At 37.9% G+C, this 24869-nt stretch overlaps 1 protein-coding gene across 17 annotated transcripts in view; it reads right to left on the reverse strand.

Moving 5' to 3' along the window:
- Positions 1-24588, reverse strand: part of MYCBP2 (MYC binding protein 2) — a 286735-nt gene extending 262147 nt beyond the window's left edge. For 12 of the 17 annotated variants that reach the window (XM_043580894.1, XM_043580948.1, XM_043580966.1 and 9 more), the window contains exon 1: positions 23973-24584. In XM_043580894.1, coding sequence (XP_043436829.1) covers positions 23973-24274 — 302 coding nt within the window. In that variant the 5' untranslated portion in view covers positions 24275-24584. Of the gene's footprint in view, positions 1-23972 lie in introns of all 17 variants that reach the window. The other 5 variants (XM_043580959.1, XM_043580920.1, XM_043580876.1 and 2 more) reach the window with 1 other exon arrangement.
- Between the last annotated feature and the right edge of the window lie 281 nt (positions 24589-24869).

The following is a 24869-nucleotide window of genomic DNA, read 5'->3' on the forward strand; positions in this document are numbered from 1 at the left end:
ACAGTCTCCCAATGTCTAGAAGACAGAATCCCAGTGGAGGGAGGAATCTACTTAATCCATGACTGGACTGAGATTGTCAACATCTCATCCTATTTGACCAACACAGCAAATAGCAAACCTCTCTGAAAGAAAACAACTGTTCTCTTACACATAACGTTAGGCACATAGCATACATATTAAGAGATACATAAAGAAGCAAAATAATGTGACAGATCATCCCAAGAGAAAACCAGACAATCAGGCAGACTCTAGATAATTGGTAACTGAAGTTAAGAGGCAAGGATTTAAAATAGATGCAAACATGGAAAAATTGAATGAAATGATGTAATTTTCAACAGAACTTACAAAAAAAAAGGCAAGTGGATTTTCTGAAAAGTAAATATTTGAAATTAAGAACTTGTCAAATGATTTTATGAGCAGAATAGACTAGAGGAAAACAGGATTCATGGACTTACAGACAGGCCAAGGGAAAATATCCAAACTCAAACACAGAGAAAAGAATGAGATGAATAAAACAGAAAGTATGAAACATGTGGAACACAGTCAAATAGTCTCATAGTCATGTAATTGAAATCCAAGACAGAGAAAAAAAGAATGGACAAAAGCAATATGTGAAGAAATAATTAATGACAATTTTACAAAAGTGAGGAAAGAAATCAACTCAGAGATTCAAGAAACTCTAGGAAATCTCAAGCAGGAATATGCAAAGAAAACCACACTAAAGCAACCAAATGCTGGGCACAGTCAAATTGCTGAAACAAAGGATAAAGAGAAAATCTTAAAAGCAACAAGAGAAAAAAGATGCACTCAAAGGAACAACAATAAGATTGATAGCTTCCATTCTCTGTGTTGAACAGTGCTGGCAGACACAGAGGGGAGTGGGTAGCAACCTAGAATTATGTGCTTATCAAAATATCCTTTAAAAATGAAGATAAAAATAGAGATATTTTTAGGACCACAAAAGCTGACATAATTCATTGTCAACATACGAACACTATAAGAAATACAAGGGAAGGTCTTCCTTTAATAATTGTTATGTCACAATTTTAAAAAGGACACAGACTTAAAGTAGAAGAAATGGAGAAGATAATATCCTGAACACAGTGACCGCCCTTGCAAAAAATGTTGGTATGGTTATATTAGTATTTGACAAATTAATTAAATTTATTAAACTGAGAGAGACAGTATGCAAGCAGGGGAGGGGCAGAGAGGAAGACAGAGCATCCAATGAGGGCACCACGCTGGCAGTGCAGAGCCCGACGCACGGCTCAAACCCACAAACCATGAGATCGTGACTTGAATCAAAGTTGAATACTTCACTGACTGAGCCATCCAAGTGCCCTGACAAATTAATTTTTAAGGCTAAAAGTATTATTAGAGATGAACTGAGCATTTCATAATGCTAACTGCGTCAATTCAATAGGAAAACCTAGCAATCCCAAATTTGAATGCATCTCATAACAACATAACTTCACAACACATGAAGCAAAATTGAGCAAAGTAAAAGGACAAGGATGAATTCACAATCAAAAGAGTAGATTTCGACATACCTGTCTCTAATTGACAAAAGAAGTAGAGGACAAAACAGCATGGATATAGAAAGACATTAAAACATGATTAATCAACCTAATTAACATACATAGAAAACCACACCTAACAACTGCAGAATGTACATTCTTTTTTTTTTTTTTTTAGTTTATTTATTTATTTTGAAAGAAAGAGAGCACCATCAGGGGAGGCGCAGAAAGAGCGAAGGGGAGAGAGAATCACAGCAGGCTTTAAACTATCAGCATGCAGCCAGATGCAGGGCTGGAACTCACAAACCAGGAGATCATGCATGACCTGAGCAGAAATCAAGAGCCGGATACTTAACCAACTGACCCACCCAGGCGCCCCAAGAATGCACATTCTTTTCTAATGTAAGCAGAATATTTACCAAAATAGGCAACAGTATGCTGAACCACAAACCAAGTCTCAACAAATTTCTAAAGACTATGATTATCATCACAGAACAGTTAGAAACCAAAAGAAAGAAAACTAAGATATTCCCAAATGTTTTAAAATCTTTAAAAAACAAAAACAAAAACAGGTTTTAAATAACCTATGAGTCAAAGAGCTATAATGGAAAGCTAAAATGGAAATCAGAAAATATTTTCAATTAAATAAAAATGACATATGACATATCAAAACTTGTGAAATGCAGCTAAAGTAGTGCTCAGGGAAAATGTACAGCTTTTTACAAAGATATAAATGCATATAATGAAAAAAGAAATTTTGAAAGTAAATGAGCTAGGCATACAACTTTAGAAACTAGAAAAACAAAAGCACATAAAGAATGTAAAGAAAGGAAAACAAAAGAAAGAACAGATATTACTAAAATAGAAAGCAGACATTCAATAGAGAAAATCAAGGAACCAAAACTAGTTCTCTGAAAAGATTAATACAAGACTGCTCCAGCAAAACTAGTCAGGAAAAAAATAAAATCACAATTACCCATATGAGAAATAAGAAAGAGGACATCACTATGGATGCTGCCCATAAATTTCACAATTTAAATATGAGGACAAATTCCATTGCAAAATATAACTTCTCAATACTAAACAAGGAAAAACAATACAACATCTGAATAGTCCTCTGTTAATGACACTGAACCCCTAACCAATATCTTCCCACAAAGAAAACTGTAGACTCAGTGGCTTCACCAGTGAATTCCTTTAAACACTTAATTCACTGGTACATTCTTTCAAACAACTTCAATCTTAAACTAACTCTTCCTAGAATATAAAAAGAAACTTTCCCCAACTCATTTTATGAGACTAGCATAATTCTGATACCAAAATCTGAAAAGAATATTTCAAAATAAGAAAACTTTAAGCCAATATCTCCAATGAATGTAGAAGCAAAAAATACTACATAGCCAAAAAGTGGAAACAACCCAAATGTTCATCAATTGACAATAGATAAACAACATGTGGTACATCCATATAATGGAATATTATTCAGTCATAAAAAAGAAACAAGTAGACACATGCTACATTATGGATGAACCTTGAAAACACTATGCTAAGTGAAAGAAACAAAGGCCACCAATTGTCACAAATTGTATGATTCTATTTATATGAAATGTCCAAATTAGACAAATCCATAGAAACAGGAAACTGATTAGTGGTTACCGGGGGCTGATGGAAAAGATAAGGGGAGTGACTATTAATGGGTATGGGATTTCTTTTTCGGGGTGAGGAAAACTATTCTCGTTGTACAACTTTGTTAATATACTAAAACCACTGATTTGTATATTTTTACATGGTGTGTTTTATGATACATAAATTACATTTCAATTAAAAATGTGACATAAAAGTCACTGATCTAAAAATAATTCTAATGTTCAGCAACATATAAAAAGGATAGATAAAATGTAAGATCTAATCAATGTAATTCAACGTAATAACAAAATAAGGAAAAAATATGACCATTTCAAGAGAAAAAGAAAAAGTATTTTATAAAACTCAACTGTTTGTGATGAAATGCCTCCTCAGTAAGAAGAAAAAAAAGTAATCTGTTAATTACTAAATCTGATAACTACTTCATCTGTAAGTCAGCCAAGGAAAAGAAATAAAAGTCATAATGGCTAAAAAGAAAACAGTAAAGCATTTTTACTTGTAGATAACCTAACTGTGTTTATAGAAAGTACAAAGTAATCTACAAATAATAAGTGAATTACCCAGATCACTAGATACAACACTAATTTTTTAAAAATCAACAAATTTTAAAGCACTATATTATGTAAACTGAAGCTTTTCTATATAAGCCAGACTTATTTCTCCTGTGTAATTAATGTAATGATACTCTCATTATTGTGTTAAAGCATCACTAAATAAATTAGGGAGAACAGTAGTCTGATTACTAAGTAGAAAACTTTTATTTACTTAACCTAGGCTGATAATTAGTAATAAGAAAAGAGATTTTAGCAGTTCAAACTGATCTAGGGGAGAGATGCAAACAGATTTCCTATATATAGCTTCAGTCTCCTGATCTATTTACAAGTCTTCATATGGGGAGGGGTTGGGGATGGGGGATAAAAACTATAAATAAAAGCACCTTGGCAGTAGGCAGAGGAATATAAGAAAAGAGGGTGAGAGGAAAGAAGTCTCTGAAAAGTTAGGACTTTTAGACCATGCCTCATTCAGATTTATGCCATAAGTACACACAGGCTAAGTGGGTGAGAAAAACTCAAGCCATGAAGCAACTGTAAAACTTTCTAAAGACAATCTATTCACCCCAGGTCTCAGAGAGCTACCACAAGGGTAATGACAGCAGTCAAATAAGCAGGCCCACAAAGACACAAGGCATAATGAAAACTAGCAGAAACAGACAACAGAAAGACCCAGAACAAAGTGCAGGTGAAATTTTCAGATACAACTATGTTTACCAAATTCAAAGAAATAAAAGCCTAAAATATCTGCAGCGTATGGGGAATATAGCACATATAAAAGAGAATCTAATCAAACTTGTATGAAAATGAAAAATAACTGAAATTAAAGACTCACTAGGTAGGTTTGCAGCATATCAGACACAGGTGAATAAAGAATTTGAAGAGATTGGGAAAAAAGTATCTAGAATTCAGCACAGAAAGATAAAAAGGTTGAAAATGTGCCCTTCAGGCAACCTCCTCCTTCAACTCCCACCATCCCAAAAGAGAAAGCCCTTGTTCCATCCAAGTACACTTCTCATACACTGGACTCCATCTCATTCACCATCCTTGGAATTTCACTCAACTACTTACATCCATTCTTTGTTCACTCTTTAATCTCTTTTACCTATGACTTCTAACCCTAGAAGCCTCCTCCAAATGGGAAAAAAATAATAATAATAAAAGTTATTTGATTCTCTATTTCTCTTCATCACTAAATTTCTTAGGAAAAAACTGTCATGAATTTTTTCAATCCCTTACTTTCAAGCTCCTACATGTATAGGAGACTTCCACAAACTTCCTTGTTGCCTACTGAACTCCCTAACTTCAGTCTTTATCCTTCACATTCTTCCATTTATAAGTATTGTCAAACAGTCTACTTTAAATACCTTCCTTCTACCCTTTGGTTTCAACCCCTATTTTAGGGCTCCTTCAACTCTTGATGATGATTCTCAATCTTCTTTATTAGCTCCTTTTCCTGTCCTTTAAATCTTTAGTACGTATAGTATGTCTTATGAGAGTTATTTGTTTATATTCTATATTTATTTCTATATTGGTATTTTACAAACCTTGTTTGCCATAATCCGTAACAACCCTAAACATAACTACTGATAGTTTCTGAAGATCATCACAATGCTGGTCTAGAGCCAGTTATGTTCTCTCATAATGAAGGTAATCTACCATAAAAATTGACAACTTTTCTTGCCACTTCAAAACTCCACTCCTTAACCATTTATTCAGATTAGATCATCTAACCCTCTTCTTTACTTCTTAAATGGGGACATCATTATGAAAGTACTCCTTTTACTTTCCTTTCACTCAGCAGGAAATGTTCTCTACAAGGCCCTTACTCCATAAATTATCCCCATTCTCTTTTTTGTTCATTATTCCTGCCCTTCTCCCTCAGTCTACCAGGTTAAGAGTACAGAATTTAGAGACAAATGGCCTAGGTTCAAAAGCAGGCTGTGTCATTTATTAGCCGTGATCTTGGGAAAGTTACTTAACCTCTCTGCCTCAGTTGTCTGATCTGCAAAATAGGGTGAAAACAGTACCTCTCTCATTGGATTATAAAGCACTTAGAATTATGCCTGGTATTTAATAAGCACTAAACAGGGATGCCTGGGTGGCTCAGTTGGTTAAGCATAAGACTCTTGATTTTGGCTCAGGTCATGATCTCACGGTTCCTGAGATTGAGCTCCAAGTTGGGTTCTGCACTAAGCAGGAGCCTGCTTGGGATTCTCTCTATCCCTCTCTCTCTCTGCCCCTCCCCCGCATACTCTAGCACTTGTTCTCTCTCTCTCTCTCTCTCTCTCTCTCTCTCTCTCTCTCTCTCAAAATAAATGCTTAAAAAAATAAGTACTAACAAATTTTATTTCTTATTATTACTGTGCTAAAGTGACTATGTTGGTTTGTGTTTCCCCAGAAGCAGACTTGATTCAAGGATTCATTTAAAAGTAATTGTTTTGAGGGGAAGGAAAAAAAAAAAAAAGAGTTTAGAGTGGGAGAGAGCCAAAGCATAAGAGACTGTTAAAAACTGAGAACAAACTGAGGGTTGATGGGGGGAGGGAGGGTGGGTGATGGGTATTGAGGAGGGCACCTTTTGGGATGAGCACTGGGTGTTGTATGGAAACCAATTTGACAATAAATTTCATATATTGAAAAAAAATAAAATAAAAATAAAAGTAATTGTATTACCACTGGTGGTAAACCACTGGTGGGGGGGATCAGAAGTAAGATAAGGTAAAGAAGGCAGTAAGTAAAGAGTGCATTAGCCATTTACTCTGAAGGGTAAGTAGAGCATGATTCTCCTGGAGAACTCTGGTAGATGGTGTTGAACATGGCCCAGTTACCCAAACTGAACAATGAGAAAAATAAGGTATTTTTCCACGAACTACTCATCCAATCATTGGTTTAACGCCTTTCTGAAGGCATTAACTCTGACATTTCTGGTTTGCCCTTCCCATAAGCCAAGAATGTCTCTATGGCCAGTATGAAAGCTCTCAGGCAGAAAGTCATACACGTAAGTAGCATAGAGATGAGTGCCAAAGAGGTATGGCTTGGGCACTAATAACATCTACTACAGTGTCTCTTACCCAAAAGATAACTCTGGTGGCGCCTGGGTGGCTTGGTCAGTTAAGCGTCCGACTTCGGCTCAGGTCATGATCTCACGGTCTGTGAGTTCGAGCCCCGCGTCGGGCTTTGTGCTGACAGCTCAGAGCCAGGAGCCTGTTTCAGATTCTGTGTCTCCCTCTTTCTCTGCCCCTCCCCTGTTCATGCTCTGTCTCTCTCTGTCTCAAAAATAAATAAACGTTAAAAAAAAAATTCAAAAGATAACTCTGTGTTTCCTTCCTCAAGCTACCATCTTCCTTTCTTCCCTTTAAATACTGATTTCTAAATACTCCTTTCTCCACCTAAACTCAATTTACTTTCCCACTAAAATGTGACTTCTCCCTGCCTTCTGGGAAAAGGAGGTGGGGGTGAATGGGTGTTAGGTCATTATGATCTCTTAATGTGAACTTTAAGATGATGTCTCAGCCATCTATCTAGCTAAAATTTAGCTAATATACAGAAAAAGAGGCAGTTTATAAGTGATGGTATGTTCATGAGGAGTCTTAGAATATATTGAACATAATGTATGAGACAGGATTAAGAGACTCCCAGCAACAGACTTTTCAAAATACAGATCAAGGAAAAGCTTTTAGCTATAAACCACACACCAGGAAGTAAAAACAATTAGGCAAAAATTGAAATCACAGGACTGACTGAAATAATCAAGGAAGAAACTTAGAGAAAAGGGTACCAAGAATAGACTCTTGAGAAACTAGCTCTTCTCTCTTCTTATCTAGAGAAAAGGCATTGTTATTTCTATACCTGAAATCTAGCACATGTTGCACCTATCATTCTTTCTTCATCCTAACACCAAAACGTTCTCAAATCCACCAATTCCTCTATTCCCATTGCCTTTTCTCAAGATTCATTATCACTTGTCAGAACCACTACAAATGTTTCTTTAAAGCTAGTCTTGAGTTGGGGATCTGCACCTTTCATCCTCTATAATGCTACCACAGATATCTTTGAAAATTCAAAGTTTAACTCTATCACTACTGTTCTCAAATAAAGCAATATTTGGACATAATAATCTGGCCCCAACATGTTTCTAGTCTCTTCTATGCCCTTATTCTCATTCACACAGTTCCCCACACTTTAGTTCTTGCTAATATTTGTGTTTTGCACTTGTTTGATTTTATCCCCGAATTCACAATGTAGCTGCAGCAACTATAACAGTCTACATAGGAAATTAGTCTATAATCCAAATGTAGTCTGCCACCTATTTTTGTAAATACAGTTAGACTGGTACACAGCCATGCTCATCTGTTTACATTATTTATGGAGCCTATGGCTACTTTCAAACTGTAACAAGAGTTGAAGAGTTACAACAGAGACAGTACTGCCCCAAAGCCAAAATACTTTGTGCTATCTGGCCCTTTACAGAATTAAGTTTGCTGACCCTTCACCTATGAGACAATATCAAACAGCCTCATATGTGAATAACTGGACTCCCAGAAGGAAATAAGATAGACTGAGTATGAAATAATATTTGAGGAAGTAAAGGCCAAAATGTGCCAAATTAAATAAAAATTATCACACAGATCTCAGAAATTCAAATGAATATCAAGCACAAGTTAAACACACACACATAAAAACCTTATTTAGGCAAAGCATAGTCAGATTACTAAAAATCAAAGATACAGAGAAAAATCTTAAAAGCAGTCAGAGAAAGAATGCTGGTTCCAGTATGGTGGCATAAACCCAAATACAGGCTATCATCTCACTGTTTACAACTAAAAACTGTGGACAAAATTCAAAAAGAAAAAAGAAAAGAAAGAAAAAAGAAAAAATTACTTGACAACTCTGAAAAGCAAACAAAAGCATATTACAGAGTGGAGTTAAACTTAGAAAAGCAACCCCCAGGAGAGTGAGCTTCCAGTTCAGTTCTTTTTTCCTCCTTTCTCTTTCCTCTTCCTTTTTCTCCTTTCCTCTTTTCTTTCTGGCCAGAGGAATTAAGGAAAGGAGCTCCTGAGTACTGGAGAATGGGGAGGAAATCCCAAAAAAGAGAAAAATGAAAGAAAGGAATCCTCTAATTCTGTCTATAATACAAGTCTTGGGCTTACTCTGGAGCCATACAGGTACAGGTCAGCCTTCTATTATAGACTCAGAACTGAACTGAGATTTGAAGCACCACCCACAGAAGGCAAGACCAAATTTGCTGTCTGAACCTAAATGGGTTGACAGTCTGCTAAAAGAAACAACAAAAATGTAAGTTTTCCTAAATTATAAGAAGCCCCCAAGTTTATAAAACATAACATTCACAATGTCCAAGATATAATCCAAAATTCTCACAATGTAAAAAAGCAAGAAAAATGTGATTAATTTCAAGGGAAGAAACAATTAACAGGTGCTAACCCTGAGGTGATCCAGATGTTCTAATTATCCAATGATACTTTTAAGCAACTACTGTAAATAAGCTCCATCAAGTCAAGGCACACACACTTGAACAAAAAATCCCTCAGAAGACATAGAGAAGCTATTTTAAAAATTAACCAAATGTCCAATTTTAAACTGGAAAATACAATGCATAAAATAAAAAAAAATTTAAGAGGCGGCTCACTAAAGGAAAAACGAACAGACTTGTAGGACAATCTCAAATGTTACTGCTGATTGTCATCGGAATCTTGGAAGACATTCGGGCAGAATATTTTAAGAAACAATGGCATCCCAAATTTGGTGAAAGACAAATTTACAGATTCAAGAAGCTGAGTGTTCTTCAAAGAGGCTAAATTCAAAGAAAATAATGACTAGACACATCCAATCAATCTGCTGAAAATCAAAACCAAAACCCAAAAAAATTCCTGAAAGCAGAGAAACATGACATACTACACAGAAGGGAATAAGATTCAAATTACCAAAAGTTTCCCATCAGAAATCATAATGGTAAAAAGACAGTGGAACACCATCATTAAAATAGTGAAAGAAAACAAGAGTGTACGCAGAATCCTACATCCACCTAAAATATCCTTTAGGAATGAAAGCAAAATAAAGACATTCTCAGATGAAGAAAAACAAAGACAAGTTTATCCCCAGCAGACTGCTGTACAAGAAATGCTAAAGTACTTCAGGCTGGAAGGAAATGTGGCACCTTCAGGAAAGAAGGAAGAACAGGATTAGTAAATATACAGCTAAACACAAAATACTACTTTTTCCCTTTAAGTTCTTTAAAATATTATGCCTATTGTCAGCAAAAAATAGTATACTGTATGGTGAGTGGTGAGTTTTTCAAAGCATGCAGCCATAAACATATATGCCAAGTATAACATAAAGGGGGGGGGAGTAACGAAGTAGGGGGGAAAACGATCTGTATGGCTGCAAGGTTTCTCTATTTTAAGTGAAGCAGTACAACAGTAGCTCTAAGTAGGCTGTGAAAGGTTAGGTATATATAATGTAATTAAATACAAAAAGATAAACCCAAAAAGGCCAATAGATATATTAAAATTGATACCAAAGAATAATCCAAAAGAAAGCAGAAAAAAGAGGAATGAAAAACAAAGAAGAAAACATAAGACAATATAATGATAGCCAACCATATCACTAATTATGTTAAATATTAATGATCTAAACTCTCCAAATAACAGCCAAAGATTGACAGAGCAAGTTGAAAAAAGAAAAAAAAAAAAAAAAAAGCAAAACCCAGCATATGCTGCCTAAAGGAGAGAAATTTTAAATATAAAAATACAGATAATTCAAAAGTACATACATGGGAAAAAACTTACCATCCAAACAGTAAGCATAAAAAGGCTGGAGAAACTATTTTAATATCATATTAAATAAGTTCAAGACAAAGAGTATTACTAAGGATAAAGAAAGATGTATCATAATGAAATAAAATAATAATTATCAAGAAGTGGGGTGTTTTTTTTATGTTTTTAATTTATTTTTGAGAGAGCACAAGCTGGTGAAGGGCAGAGAGAGAGGGAAAGAGGATCTGAAGCAGGCTCTGGGCTGACAGCAGCTAGCCAAACGTGGAGCTTGAACTCACAAACCTGAAGATCATGACCTGAGCCAAAATCAGACGCTTAAGCCAACTGAGCCACCCAGGTGCCTCTATCAAGAAATTTTAATAATTATTCACATAAATGTACCTAAAGCAGAGCCCCAAAGTACATGAAGCAAAAGCTGAGAAAATTAAAAGGACAAATACAAATCTACCATTAGAGTAGATATTTTCAATACCTGCCACTCAGAAACTGATAGAACTAGACAAAACTGAGTATAGACATAAAAGATCCAAATAACACCACCAACCAACTGGAACTAATTAATACAGAACTCTATGTGCAAAAATGGCAGAACATACATTCTTTTCAAGTATACATGGTATAATCACCATGGTAGATCATATCCTAGGAGATAAGGCTTATCTCAATAAATTTTAAAAGATCGAAATCATACAAAATATGCAGAATGCAATGAACAATAATATATATAAGAAAACACAAAATATCTTAAGATTAAATAAAACAATTCTAAATAATGTATGGATCAAAGATAAAATTTAAAAAAAATTAGAAAATATTTTAAACTAAATGACAAAGAATATTCAGAATATCAAAACTGTGGGATTCAACTAAAGCAGTGCTTAGATGAAAACTCATAGTTTTAAATACTTTTGTTAGAAGTCTAAAATCAATGACCTAAGATTCCACCTTAAAAAACTAGAAAAAAAGAGTAAACTCAAAGTAGAAGTTATACTGATAACAGAAAAGTCAATAAAGTAGAAAGTAAATCAGTAATAGAGAAAATTAATAAAGCCAAAAGTTGTTTCTTTGAACTTATAAACAAAATTGAGAAACTTCTGGCTAATCTGATCAAACAAAAAAGAAAACTCAAACATGAAGAATGAAAAAGGGATTATCACCACAAATGCCACATAGAAAAGAATACTAGAACAATGTTATGAGTAACTTTCTGCCAAAATGTTCAACAATTTAGATGAAATGGACAAATTTTTCTAAAACCACAAGTTACCAAAATTGACATAAGAAATAAAAAATTTGAATATCCCTATATCTATTAAAGAAAGAAACTAAATTTGTTAAAAGCATCCCAAAAGATAATTCAGATGGTATCCCTGATGAATTCTATCATATATTCAAAAAGAAATGAGACCAATTTCATGGAAACTTTAAAAATACTCCTTTAAAAATACAGATTATTGCCCAAATCATTTTATGAGACAAGAATACCTATAATACTAAAACCTGACAAAGACATTAACAGAACAATACCCTTCATAAATCTAAACCCAAAAATTCTTAACAAAATATTACCAAATTCAACAATACATCACATTGGGAGAAAGTTTTATACCAGGAATGCCAGGTTGACTTAACATTCAAAAATTAATTCAATTTTTCCCTTCTTTCTCTTAACATATAATAATTTCAACAAATGCAGAGCAGGTATTTGCCAAAATTCAAAACACATTTATGATAAAAACTATCAGCAAAGTAGGAATATTAAAGAACTTCCTCAAATTGGAAAGACCATCAAAACACCCACAGTTTACATCATAATACTGAAAGACTGAAAGACTAATTTGTAATTATTTCCTCTTCAGATTAAGGAACAAGGAAAGATGGAACTTTCACCACTTCTATTCAGCATTGTTATGGAGATTCTTGTCACTGGAATAAAAGTTGGAGGAACATTTCTGATTTCCGGAAATCAGAAAGAATGATGATTGATTTTAGAACATTCCAGAGAATCTACAAAACAACTATTAAAATTAATTCACAGCATTCACTACAGTCCATCTATTACACTACAAAGATTCACTTGCTTCATACAAATTCTGGGAAAAGCTCTTCCAGAATTCTGGTTGGTTCTTATTTCCTGGAGAAACTTTTCAGAGGAAGTAAAGTAGGACAAACTAAAGACCCCACCACTGTGTTTCAGATGGTTTCAAGGCCAAAAGATAGTTATAGCCTGTTTTCTGCTAGTAATTTCAGATTCCCTTCATCTTTGGCTAGCATTTCTGCTGGTCCAGGTGGCTGATCTTGTGAGGCAGTCACCAGGCCTTGCTCATGCCCATTTACCATTATAACTGGACCAGAAAGTACCAAGAGAGACCCAGCAGATCACCTGTGTGCCAAACCCCCAAGCTCCCTCATGTAACAGCAGCTCTACCTTCTCCCAATGATCTGATACATTAGCCCTGGGCGACTCCTTTCCCTAGAAATGGAGTGTCAAGTCCCAGAGGTAGCCATGCCTAAAAGTGAAACAGGACTCTGTAGTTTCTTCTGTTGGAAATGTTTCTCTTCTGAAAGCCAGGACCTTTTAAACCCCTACTGCTCAGCTACAGAGAGGAAGCATAAATTCCCCAGTGGATCACTGAGAGTGATGCTAAGCGGAGTCACTCCTATTGCCATGTGTAATGGTTCCAGCTAGGAACCTTGCAGGGTGTAATGTCAAATTGTAGGGTATCATCATCAGTTGTGCCATCAAAAGATTGTTTTGCTGCTCTATCTGGTCAGAAACTTCTTGATGTGGTGCATGATGGAACAGATGGATCCCATGATTGCTAAAAAAAAGTGGGTCGTTTACTCTGAAATGTCATGTGGGATCTTATGCTGATGGATCAAACACTCTGTAAGCCCTCAAACAGTAGCCAATGGTTGAGCCCCTGCAAGCTGTAAAGGCAAACTCATACTTAAAACATGTGTCAAGTCCAGTCAAAATGAATCATGGTCTCTGTGGAGGATGGTTAGATTCCACTACTCAGGCAGGACATTCAGCAACTCAGTTGCTGAATGAGTATTGATAAGTAGAAGTCTATTATTGGGTCTTTGCATAGCCATCATCAGTAATTTTTCCACAACACTTATAGGCCGAAAGAAACACCTAACAGTAGTGTTTATTAACTAGTTAGATCTAAATAAGTAATAGAATTTATGTCCTATAAACTTAACCATTTGGAAAAAAACACATAAATTGAAAGAAAAATATTTTTATTTTGTTCTTGAATAGCCACAATTGCTTAAGAATAGGACATGTACAGGGTGCCTGGGTGGCTCAGTAGGTTAAGCCTCCTACTCTGGCTCAGGTCATGATCTCACAGCTCATGAGTTCGAGCCCCACGTCGGGCTCTGTGCCGACAGCGCAGAGCCTGGAGCCTGCTTCAGATTCTATGTCTCCCTCTCTCTCTCCACCCCCCCCCCACTAGCACTCTGTCTCTCCCCCGCCCCCCTCTCTCTCAAAAATAAACATTAGGAAAAAATTTAAAAAAAAAAGAACAGGACATATACAATGCTAAACACTGCACAACTTCTCAAACTTGGAATCAGATTGAACACGCCACCCTCCTTTTCTGTTTTACACTAATTTGTGTGCAGTGGTTGATTTGTATCACAGCAACTACCAAAAACCCAACTTCAAAAAGATATGGCATCACCAAAAAGAATGTAGCATGACGGAATGTCAAAACTGCAAACAACTTTGGGGTGCCTGGCTGGCTCAGTGAGTTGAGCATCTGAGTCTTGATCTCAGCTCAGGTCATGATCTCACAGTTCATGAGTTTGAGCCCCGAACACTGAGCTGATAGTGTGGAGTCTCCTTGGGATTCTGCCTCTCCCTCTCTCTGTCTTTCCCCATCTCTCTCAACATAAATAAACTTAAAAAAAAAAAAAAAAAAGAACAAAAACTGTGAACAACCTCAAGCTAGTTATTTGTGACAGATGCTAACATGTTTCCTTTGAAATTCTGAAATATCCCATGGTATTCCTATGTGTCTGCTGTGGTGTTTCAGGGTGCCTCAGTGCAGTTTGGGAATCACTTAGCACACGCATGTGTATACCCATGCATGTGCACTTCCTTTCTTACCTTAGTGGGCCCAGCACCTCCCACTAGGCTCTCTTATGACCTAACTCTAGTTATTGATTTGATGATAGCCAGTAGAGGAGAGAAGAGATGAGAATAGTAAGGGCAGCATAGTCCAGGAAACTAGCCTCTAGGCTAGAAGAAGCCCACTTTTGCAGGCCCAAAGAGCTTGACAGAATTGGGGTTTCAAGGTTTTCAAGTGTATCAACTCAGATGTCCCATCTGAAGAGTTAGGGTCCTATTCATTTCCAACTAAAGCAGACACTGGCATAGAAGACTTGTTGAGAATTCAACCCACCCTGGAGTTCTGCCCTTGAATTAAGTCTTGGGCCTTAACCTTTAGCTTTTTTTTTGTTTGTTTCTGTTGTAGAAGATGAGTTTCTTTACATGATGCTAAAGAAATAACTTAACTTTCTCATTTTGCCCCCAATTACCTTCTGCCTTTGCTTTTCTCCAATCTATCAACATCAATCATCAACAACCATCTGATTATACTGTCCTTGTAAGTAATAACTTCCCTGAACTTCTAAAAAGCTTAAAATATTTGTACCCACCAGTGCATTCCTTCTACAGGAATTCCATTCCAATTCACCACTACTGAAAGTTTAACAATTGCACAGCCACACTGTATGCCAACGGTTATTAGTATTGGCGCTCCATCTACAACCCACAGTGGGTCTAGCTCTAAAACCCCATTTTAAAGTCTACTTCCTCAGATCACTCCTGGCACCACAACTGTCTTAGGTAAGGCTCCCCCAGGAAACAGACTCTGAAATCGAGATATGCACACCAGGAGTTTACTGGGGAATATCCTCTGAACCAACAACTGTAGGAGAGTGAAGGAAGTAAGATGGAACAGAGGAATGAGCTGAATTGTAATGCAGTCACAGGAAGACCTCAGCCAATCCCATGTGGATCTCTGGTGTTGGGATAGATCTTCAAGGTTGTTCTGCCTTAGGGTAAGAGGGCAAGAGATTTATATCCCTAAAGAGTACATGTACTGGGTAGAGGCTGACCCTGCAGAAGAGGCATGACTTTGAGGGAAGCAGTTCTCTTGGCTCAGGGAAAGCTTGGAAAAGGACTTAGCCGGCAGTTTTAGCTGCCAGTATTCCCAACAGCTAGGAGCACTTGTACATGAACAAAGGGATCTGGGTGTTGAACCAAGCACCCACCACACCACTACTGGGCTATTACACTATTTTAGCTAATGAGAGGAGAGAATTAGCATTTACCCTGCCTTCTCAGGAGGAACCACAGTTCATCATCAGTTGATGAGAGAAACTCTTTTTCGCAGAAGAGCACCAGCTCAAAAATACAGAAAGAATTAACAGAAGTATAAAAATCATCATTTTGAAACCCCTAATGAAATAATTGACTCAGATAAGGATTATCAAAGAATGCTAAAACCATTAGTGAAAGATATTCATAGTGAGTGTACCGAAGTTATGACCTATGATTACCTGCTTATTGCACATGAAAAAAGGATACATTTACAGAGGAGAGATCTACTGGGTACCATCTTGCCAAAGTAATTAGACTGAGCATTATTAAACAGTGACACAACCTGAAAACATCTGGATAGGATGCAATATGTAATACTCAGTCCTATAAGCCAAATATTCTTGCTAAAAAATGTGTAACCAAAACTTAATGAAGCTTAAATCCTAACTGCCATTTATAGGAAATACAGGGATAGAAGACATGGAGACTAACAGTATCTGAGGTCCTGCCCTTAAGGAGCTAGATTTATAAGACATTCTAGAAAAGATAAAATATTAGTGACACAAAACTGATCCATGGTAGCCAGGGGCTAGTGGTAGAAGGGAATTTCCTGAAGAAACTTTTTAGAATGATGGAAATGTTCTATACTTGACTGTGGTGATGGTCCTAAGACTCTTCAAATAAACACTTTATTTTTTTTTAATGTTTATTTTTGAGAGACAGAGAGAACGCAAGCGAGGGAGGGGCAGAGAGAGAGGGAGACCTAGAATCCAAAACAGGCTCCAGGCTCTGAGCTATCAGCACAGAGCCCAAAGCGGGGCTTGAACTCACAAACCATGAGATCATGACCTGAGCCAAAGTCAGAGGCTTAACTGAATGAGCTACTGAGGGACCCCCTCAAATGAACACTTGAAAAGGGTAAAATCTATTATACATAAATTAAACCCTGATTAACCTGACTCCTCTCCAAAAAGCTGAATATTTAATGTTTTTTAATTAAAAAGAGTATTCTGACTACTCTTTATTTTTTTAAACAAATATCTTAAAATGCAAAAGTATTTTTAAGTTAACATTTTCATTTTATTTTTAAGCCTAAACACAAGATTTTCTCTTAAGTTAGGGCTAATTTATTTCATATTTCATATTTCTACCTACCAATATGCCAACCGAGCAGTTTTTGCCTTAAAATACAGGATTCCATGGGGCACCTGGGTGGCGCAGTCGGTTAAGCGTCCGACTTCAGCCAGGTCACGATCTCACAGTCCGTGGGTTCGAGCCCTGCGTCGGGCTCTGGGCTGATGGCTCAGAGCCTGGAGCCTGTTTCCTATTCTGTGTCTCCCTCTCTCTCTGCCCCTCCCCCGTTCATGCTCTGTCTTGCTCTGTCCCAAAAATAAATTAAAAACGTTGAAAAAAAAATTAAAAAAAAAAAAAATACAGGATTCCAGAGACGTAAGAGCTATATGAAACAAATTATTACCTAATCATAAATACAGATATACAAACTCTAATCCAATCCCACATCACTAAAATACTCCTACAATAACATCTCTTTATTGTTCAAAACCATCAGTGTCTACTGAATAAAATGTAATTTGTACCTTGCTGTTCAAGCTGTCTCACCCTCTAACCACAGTCTCCATTTCCAAAATGAATTCCCACTGCTCTCCCTCATGAATACCTACATGATAGCTCTAACAGAACTCTTAATATTACCTGCACATAAACTGTACTTTCTCACCTTTTGCTCATACTTTCACGCCAGCCCAGAATGCCATTTTCTTTAACACTTTTGTAAGTACCCATCTTTGTATTTTTCACCATTACCCAGATAATAAACTCAAGTGTAGAAACTATGTCTTATAGAGCTTTATTGGGCCAATGGTTAGCACCAAGTAGTAATCCCTCAACTTTGTTGGACTGATTACTTAACCTCTTAAAACCAAAATCCCATGCATCTGATATAAAAAAGCTAAAGGAACTAAATGGGTTTAGCTTAAAGAAAAGCAATTCCCCACTTTAACCATAATCTCTATTGTTTCTACTTTGTTATTCTACCACTTCAACCGACATACCCTGACTCTTCCGTATCTCCTGTTCTATCACTCCCCTCCTTGACATCACTTTCGTTTTTTACCGAAGGATCAATCAATGTCACCAAACTTTCACTTTCTTTTTTTTTTTTTACCTCCAGTCACACTTTAACCTTGAACCAATTCAACCAACAGCTTTCCCATTTCTTTGCTGAGTGGAAAAACTTACAATATCATGCTGATTAGAGTTTTAAATATATAATTTTAATAGTAACAATAGCGGCAGCTGCTGACATTTAATGAACATTACCCTGTACTAACACAATGTGCTTTTAATAGTCCTATAAGGTTACAGGTAAAGAAACAGACAAAGAAATGCAATTAACTTGCCCAACTTAGAAAAAGGTAGAACTGGGATTTGAACCAAGGCAGTCTGCCTCTAAGGTAAATTTAGCCACAGAGCTATAGTTCTTCCCAAATGCAATGCTATACTGCCATTCACATACAGAAACGATCAAATATGCCTTTACTTATTTCCAGCCCAACCTTTTCCTCAAGCCAATGCTCCAATTTTGATTCATTCATTTGTATAAAAAATATATTTATTGAGTCAATGAATAAAGGAAATCATTATTCTCACATTCATCACAGTCACTGAGACCAAAAATTAGAATAAAACCTGATTTTTGCCCCATCTTTAAGTCCTCAAATGCCATATGTCCCCTCACTCTCGGCAGAAATCAACAATATTTAACAGCACTTAATGTGTCAAGCACTTTACATACATGGATTGGTTTAAGCTACAAAACAATCCTCATTATTATTATCCCCATTCTACATACAAGAAAAGTAAGGCATAAACAAAGACAAAAATAAACAAGCAGGACTATATCAAAATAAAAAGCTTCTGCACAGCAAAGGAAACTATCAATAAAATGAAAAGGCAAACTACAAAATTTGAGAAAATATATGCAAACCATATACCCGATAAGAGGCTAATATCTAAAATATATAAGGAACTCATATATTCCGACAGGAAAAACAATTAAAAATGGACAGAGGATCTGAAAAGATATTTTTCCAAAGAAGACATACAGCTGGCCAACAGGCACATGAAAATATGCTCAGTATCACTAGTCATTAGGGAAATGCAAATCAAAACCACGATGAGATTATTACCTCACACATAGAATGGCTATGATCAAAAACAAGAAATAACAAGTGTTGGCAAAAATGTAGAGAAAAGAAAAACCCATGCACTATTGATGGAAATGTAAACTGGGCAGCCACCGCGGAAAACAATATACGGGTTCCTTGGGCACCTGGGTGGCTCAGTAGGTTAAGCATTTGACTCTTGATTTCGGGTCAGGTCATGATCTCGAATTAGTGAGATCAAGACCCACTTTAGGCTCCACACTGAGCGCAGAGCCTGCTTAGGATTCTTTCACTCCCTCTAAAATAAAATTAAATAATTAATTAATTTTTAAAAAAGGAAGAAAAAACAGTATGGAGGTTCCTCAAAAATTAGAAAACAGGGTTGCCTGGGTGGCTCAATCAGTTGAGCACCTGACTTTGGTTCAGGTCATGATTTCATGGTTCATGGGTTCGAGCCCCACATTGGGCTCTGTTGCTGACAGTTTGGAGCCTGCTTTGGATTCTGTGTCTCCCTCTCTGTCCCTGCCCTGCTCATGCTCTGTCTGTCTCTGGGTCTCAAAAATAAACATTAAAAAAAATGTTTTTTTTTAATTAGAAAATAGAACTACCACATGATCTAGCAATTCCTCATTAGAGTATTTTTCCAAAGTAAATGAAAACACTAACTCAAAAGATATCTGCACCCCATGTTCACTGCAGCATTACTTACAATAGCCAAGACATGGAAGCAAACTAAGTATCTATCAATGGATGAATAGATTAAGAAAATGTGGTATATAGGGGTGCCTGAGTGGTTCAGTCTGTTAAGCTTCCAACTTCAGCTCAGGTCATGATCTCACCGTTCGTGAGTTCAAGCCCCACATGGGGGTCTGTGCTGACAGCTCAGAACCTGGAGTCTGCTTTGGATTCTGTGTCTTCCTCTCTCTCTCTCTGCCCCTCCCCCTGTGTGTGTGTCTCTCTCTCAAAAATAAACATTGAAAAAAAAGAAAATGTGGTATATATACACGATTGAACATGATTCAGCCATAAAAAAAGAAATCTTGCCATTTACAACAGCATGGATAAATCTTGAGGGCATTGTGCTAGGTGAAATAAGTCAGGCAAAGACAAATACCTTAAGATCTTATCTATACGTGAAATCTAAAACCAAACAAAAAACCTAAACTCATAAATTAACAGAGAACAACCTGGTAGCTGGGACAGAGATGGGTGGTGGGTAAAAACAGGTATAGGTGTTCACAAGGTAAGGTTATAAAATAAGTAAGTCATGACAATGCAATGTACAGTGTGGTGACTATCGTTAATAATACTGTATTGTATACTTGAAAGTTGCTAAGAGAGTAAATCTTAAGAGTTCTCATCACAAGAAAAAAAAAAGTTTTAAGTATGTGGTGATAGATGTTTATGCCTGTTGTGGTGATCATTTTACAATATATACAAAAATGGAATTATTACGTGGTACACCTGAAACTAACATGTTACATGCCAATTATTTCACAATAAAATTTTTCTTAAAACAATCTGAAGCATATAAGTTATATAATGTACCTAAGGTCACACAGCTAAAAAGTGGTAGAGCCAGGTTTTAAAACCAGTCTAGCTTCTGGGGTGCCTGGGTGGCTCAGAGGGTTAAACAACCAGCTCTTGATTTCGGCTCAGGTAATGATCTCACAGTTCATGAGATAGAGCCCCCTGTCAGGCTCTGCATAGATAGTGAGGTACCTCTCTTCCTCTCTCTCTGCCCTTCCCTCCCTCCCAAAATAAATAAACATTACAAAAATAATAATAAACTCGTAAAACTAAACTAGCTTCAGAGTCCAAGCTCTTAACCACTTCACTAGAATGCCATCAAAGTCACTGACTCCATTAGGCTTGGATCCCTCAACTACTCTACAGGACATCTAAAACATAATTCACAGTAATACATTCAACAATGACTGTTATCTCGTTTGCCTTGTTTTTTCCTTGAACACAAGCTTCTTTCCACCTCAGAGCCTTTATAATTTCCTAAAACACTCTTACTCTAGATCTGACTTCCCATTATTATGATTCAACTTAAAGGTCTACTGCCAAAGAAACCTACCCTGACCACCCTACCTAAAATAGCTCCCCCACTATAAATCATCTATTAAATGAAATCAGTTTTCTTCCTTTCATAGTTACGTATCACTACCTGAAACTATCAGTTGTTTATTTCTCCCCTCTAGTGTGGAAGTTCTAAGAGAGTAGAGACCTTTTCTGTTTTGCTCACTGCTACGTCTTCAGCACATATAACAGAGCCTGGCACATAGAAGACATTTGGTATTTACAGAATGGATGCCAAAAATTGTGCTATACATTGGGATTACTAAGATGAATATGATGTAAGTCTTACGCTCAATCAACTCTAGTCTTTATTCAATGGCTAACCTCTTCACCTGACATCTTAAACTTGTCCCTGAGATCTGACTTCTCTCACATCAATTATCTCCTCTCTCACTTCTTTAATTTCTCTTTCTCCACATACTGAACATTTCCCAGCCACTCTTCCATATTTGAATATCCTTCCCTCAACCCTGCAACTCCATTACCCCAACATCTCCTAATGACTCCTCACCAAATCTATGACCACTTCCTCAACAGTCATCAGTGACCTGGAAAGTGTTCTCACTTTTTTAAAGAGTTAACACTGCTAAGGACTTTCAATCCACTTTCTTAGGACCAGAGCTGCCACTGTCTCACAGCTGTCTTAACTTTTTATCTTTTTTTTTTCAACTTCCTTTACTGTCTCCTTTTTCTCACACCTTTAAATTTGAAGCTCACTGGAGCTTCATCCTCTATCCTTGCTCCCTTCTCTGTCTGCTAGATCTCTTCTTCTACTCGAACTCAACTAGTACCCCTATTCAAATAATTACACTATTCATTCACAACCTAAATCCTAGCTCCACTAGCCCCATCATATTTAATAAGAAATGTGATTGAATTCTTAAGCAAATATTCAATAAAGGATAGTTGCAGGCTGACTTAGATAAAATAATGTGAACTAAAATAAGCAATAATGTTCTAAACAAGCACTAGAAGGCAATATTACACAACTTAAGGCTGGTTTCCATGACTACTTCTCGAAATACTTGAATTTTTCATAAATTGTAATTGACCGCTTGTACAAAAATGGATCAAAGACTAAAAATCACTCATAAATTTTATATGTGTGATTAAAATACATTAATTTTGTCTAAAACTGTTAATCTAGTTCCAGATGCACAAAACTGTATTGTTACATAAGTATATTAGTAGAAAGTTAAAATAGGAATATATCAGTAGTAAATCCTAAGACTGGAAGAACATACAAAATAAATTTAAATTCTTTGAGAGGGATCTGCAAAGATGTACCACAATTCAGAGACTCACAGCTCAAAATTATACCCACCACAGAAAACTGTCTAGTGAGGTTCTGTGCTATTTTCAAAAACATGAGCAAGAAGTAGACTTGTGCCACTGTGGCCTTCAGTTTGGACAGCAGAAGGTAGTTACATATATTTACATCCATCTAATAAAACTGCCCAATCCTGTCAACAATTATAGACATGAGAAGACTGGTTTACCCAGAAGTGTGAACAAAGCTCCATCTTTACAACTCTGCAAAGGATAAGAACCCCAGTACACTATGGTAAATTACAAACACCTGACTTACAGCCTAGTCCCTTTCATAATGAAAGAAAAGGGCATCTTTTTATTGTCTAACACACTGAACATTCAATAAATACCATAAACTCTCTGTAACTTATTTGACAAAATACTACTATGCTTTCCCATGTGTTGCAAGAAGCTGTGAGAAAAAAAAAATGATGAAGCCAACTCCCAATTACCACTGTCAAAGCCAAGCTGGTGAAACAAGTCAGTCATCATCCTTCGGGGTATGTGGCATGTAAGGACAAGGAAAAGAAAACAATAGGAAAGCCCTCAGCAAACACACACACACACACACACACACATCTTAAGAAAAGGAAAATGAAAGTGATTTAATATCTTCTACATGGAGGAAGCTGAAGATGCAGCGAGCCTAGGATGAGATGTAGTAGCTACTCAAATTTTTTAGTTGGTGGGAGGTAAATATTGTATAAGCAGTCATATTTCGAAGTTCTACAGCTTTCCCCTTTCCCCACAAAACCCCCTAACCCACTATACTCTAAAGCCTATAAGTGACAGAGGAAATAGAACATAAGATGAAGGGAAATGGCCGATGGGACATCAGAACACAAGTGCAGCTGCAATCACATCTCTAGAATACCAAAAGGTCCAGTTACCAAAGTACAGCTCTAAAAATCTGTATCAGACACCTTTCACATCCACATAAATCTCCATCTGCATCCCTTTTGCATAAATCTTTTAAATTTAAACTCCATGCCTTATCCTAAAGCATGATTATCTAAAACTCATCCTATATATATGACACTATCCTTAACCTACACCATTGCTCCCGTCAGTGAAAGGCAGATTTTTTATGGGAGGTGGAAAGTGGAGGATGGAATACCATTGGGGGGTTGGGGTAAGAATACGTGCAAATACCATTGCGGCAGAGATACTGGAAACGCCACTTCCCTCACCACTTTTGCAAATTCTCTCCGTGAACTGCCCTCTTCCCCTCAACCAATCTCTCCTCCTTCCTCAACAATACACACACACGTGTCATAACCGACTGGTACCATCACCTTTTCTAGCATCCCATGCTACCTCCCATTCTCACTAACCCCCCACAAAGACAGTCACACATACACACAGAGCAGAAACTGTTGCCACCGCACCCTCCTATCTTAGTTAGTGCTTCTACCACCCAGCATCTAGCGCTTGTAGAAAGCTTAGTAACCAGGTACGTAGACACACATACATACATGCATACACACACACACACACACACACACACACACGCGGTATGTGGCGCAAGAAGGACACTGAAGACGCACCTGGAGGCTGGGTGTCCAGCGCTGCTGCCCCCTTGGTCCCTGTCACTGAGCGCAGCTGTGTAAATCCTCCGGTAGCGGTCGGCCAGGGCCCGGCCTGACAGCAGCAGCTGGTAGTGACCCCGGGAGTCCGCGGCCGGCAGCCCCAGCCCCAGCCCAGCGGCAGCCAAGGAGCCCTCCGGAACCGGCATGAACAGCGCCCCCGGCGCCGGGGAGGAAGAGATGGTGGCGGCTGGGAAGAATCCGTCCCCGCCGGGCCCCGAGGAGGCGGCGGCGGGGGAGGCAGTCGCTGAGCACATCATCATCCTCGCAGCCGCCGCCGCCGCCTCGTCCCCGCGGGCCGGGCAAGCAGACACGCGCGCGCACACACAGCCCTTTTCCAACGACGACGGCTCCGGAGGCGGCCTCTGGCTCCCGCAGCACGAGACTACAAAGACAGCGTCCTCCTTCTCCTCCTCCGTCTTCTCCTCCTCCCCGCTGCGCCGCCCTCGCCGCTACTGGGACCGCTCATCTAACCCCGCCACCTCGGGAGTGTGAGGAGGAGGCGGTGCCGCCGCTGCCGCCGCCGCCACCGCTGCCACCGCCGGGGCTACCCGCAATGGGAAGCTGCCGGCCGCACTGGGCATGCGCCACTCCTCGCACATGCTCAGTAACCCCAGCCCCTTTCCCTCCCCACCCCCCTCTCGCCACCACTCCCTCCGCCTCAGGGCTTTGGGTGTGGGGAGGTTGAGTGGTGAGGAATCTGAAAGAAAGCCACTTCTCCGGGTTTTACTAGCAGCTTGAGGAAGAGTAAGGAAAGCGCTGGGAAGGCTGTCAGCTACATGCTATTGGCATCAGGTAAAGGGGCTCCCTCCAGGTGGGAGAACTTGGACCAGAAAGAGGAAATGTCCCACCACCAGA

The sequence above is a fragment of the Prionailurus bengalensis genome, chromosome A1 (assembly GCF_016509475.1).
Source record: "Prionailurus bengalensis isolate Pbe53 chromosome A1, Fcat_Pben_1.1_paternal_pri, whole genome shotgun sequence".
NCBI lineage: Eukaryota > Metazoa > Chordata > Mammalia > Carnivora > Felidae > Prionailurus > Prionailurus bengalensis.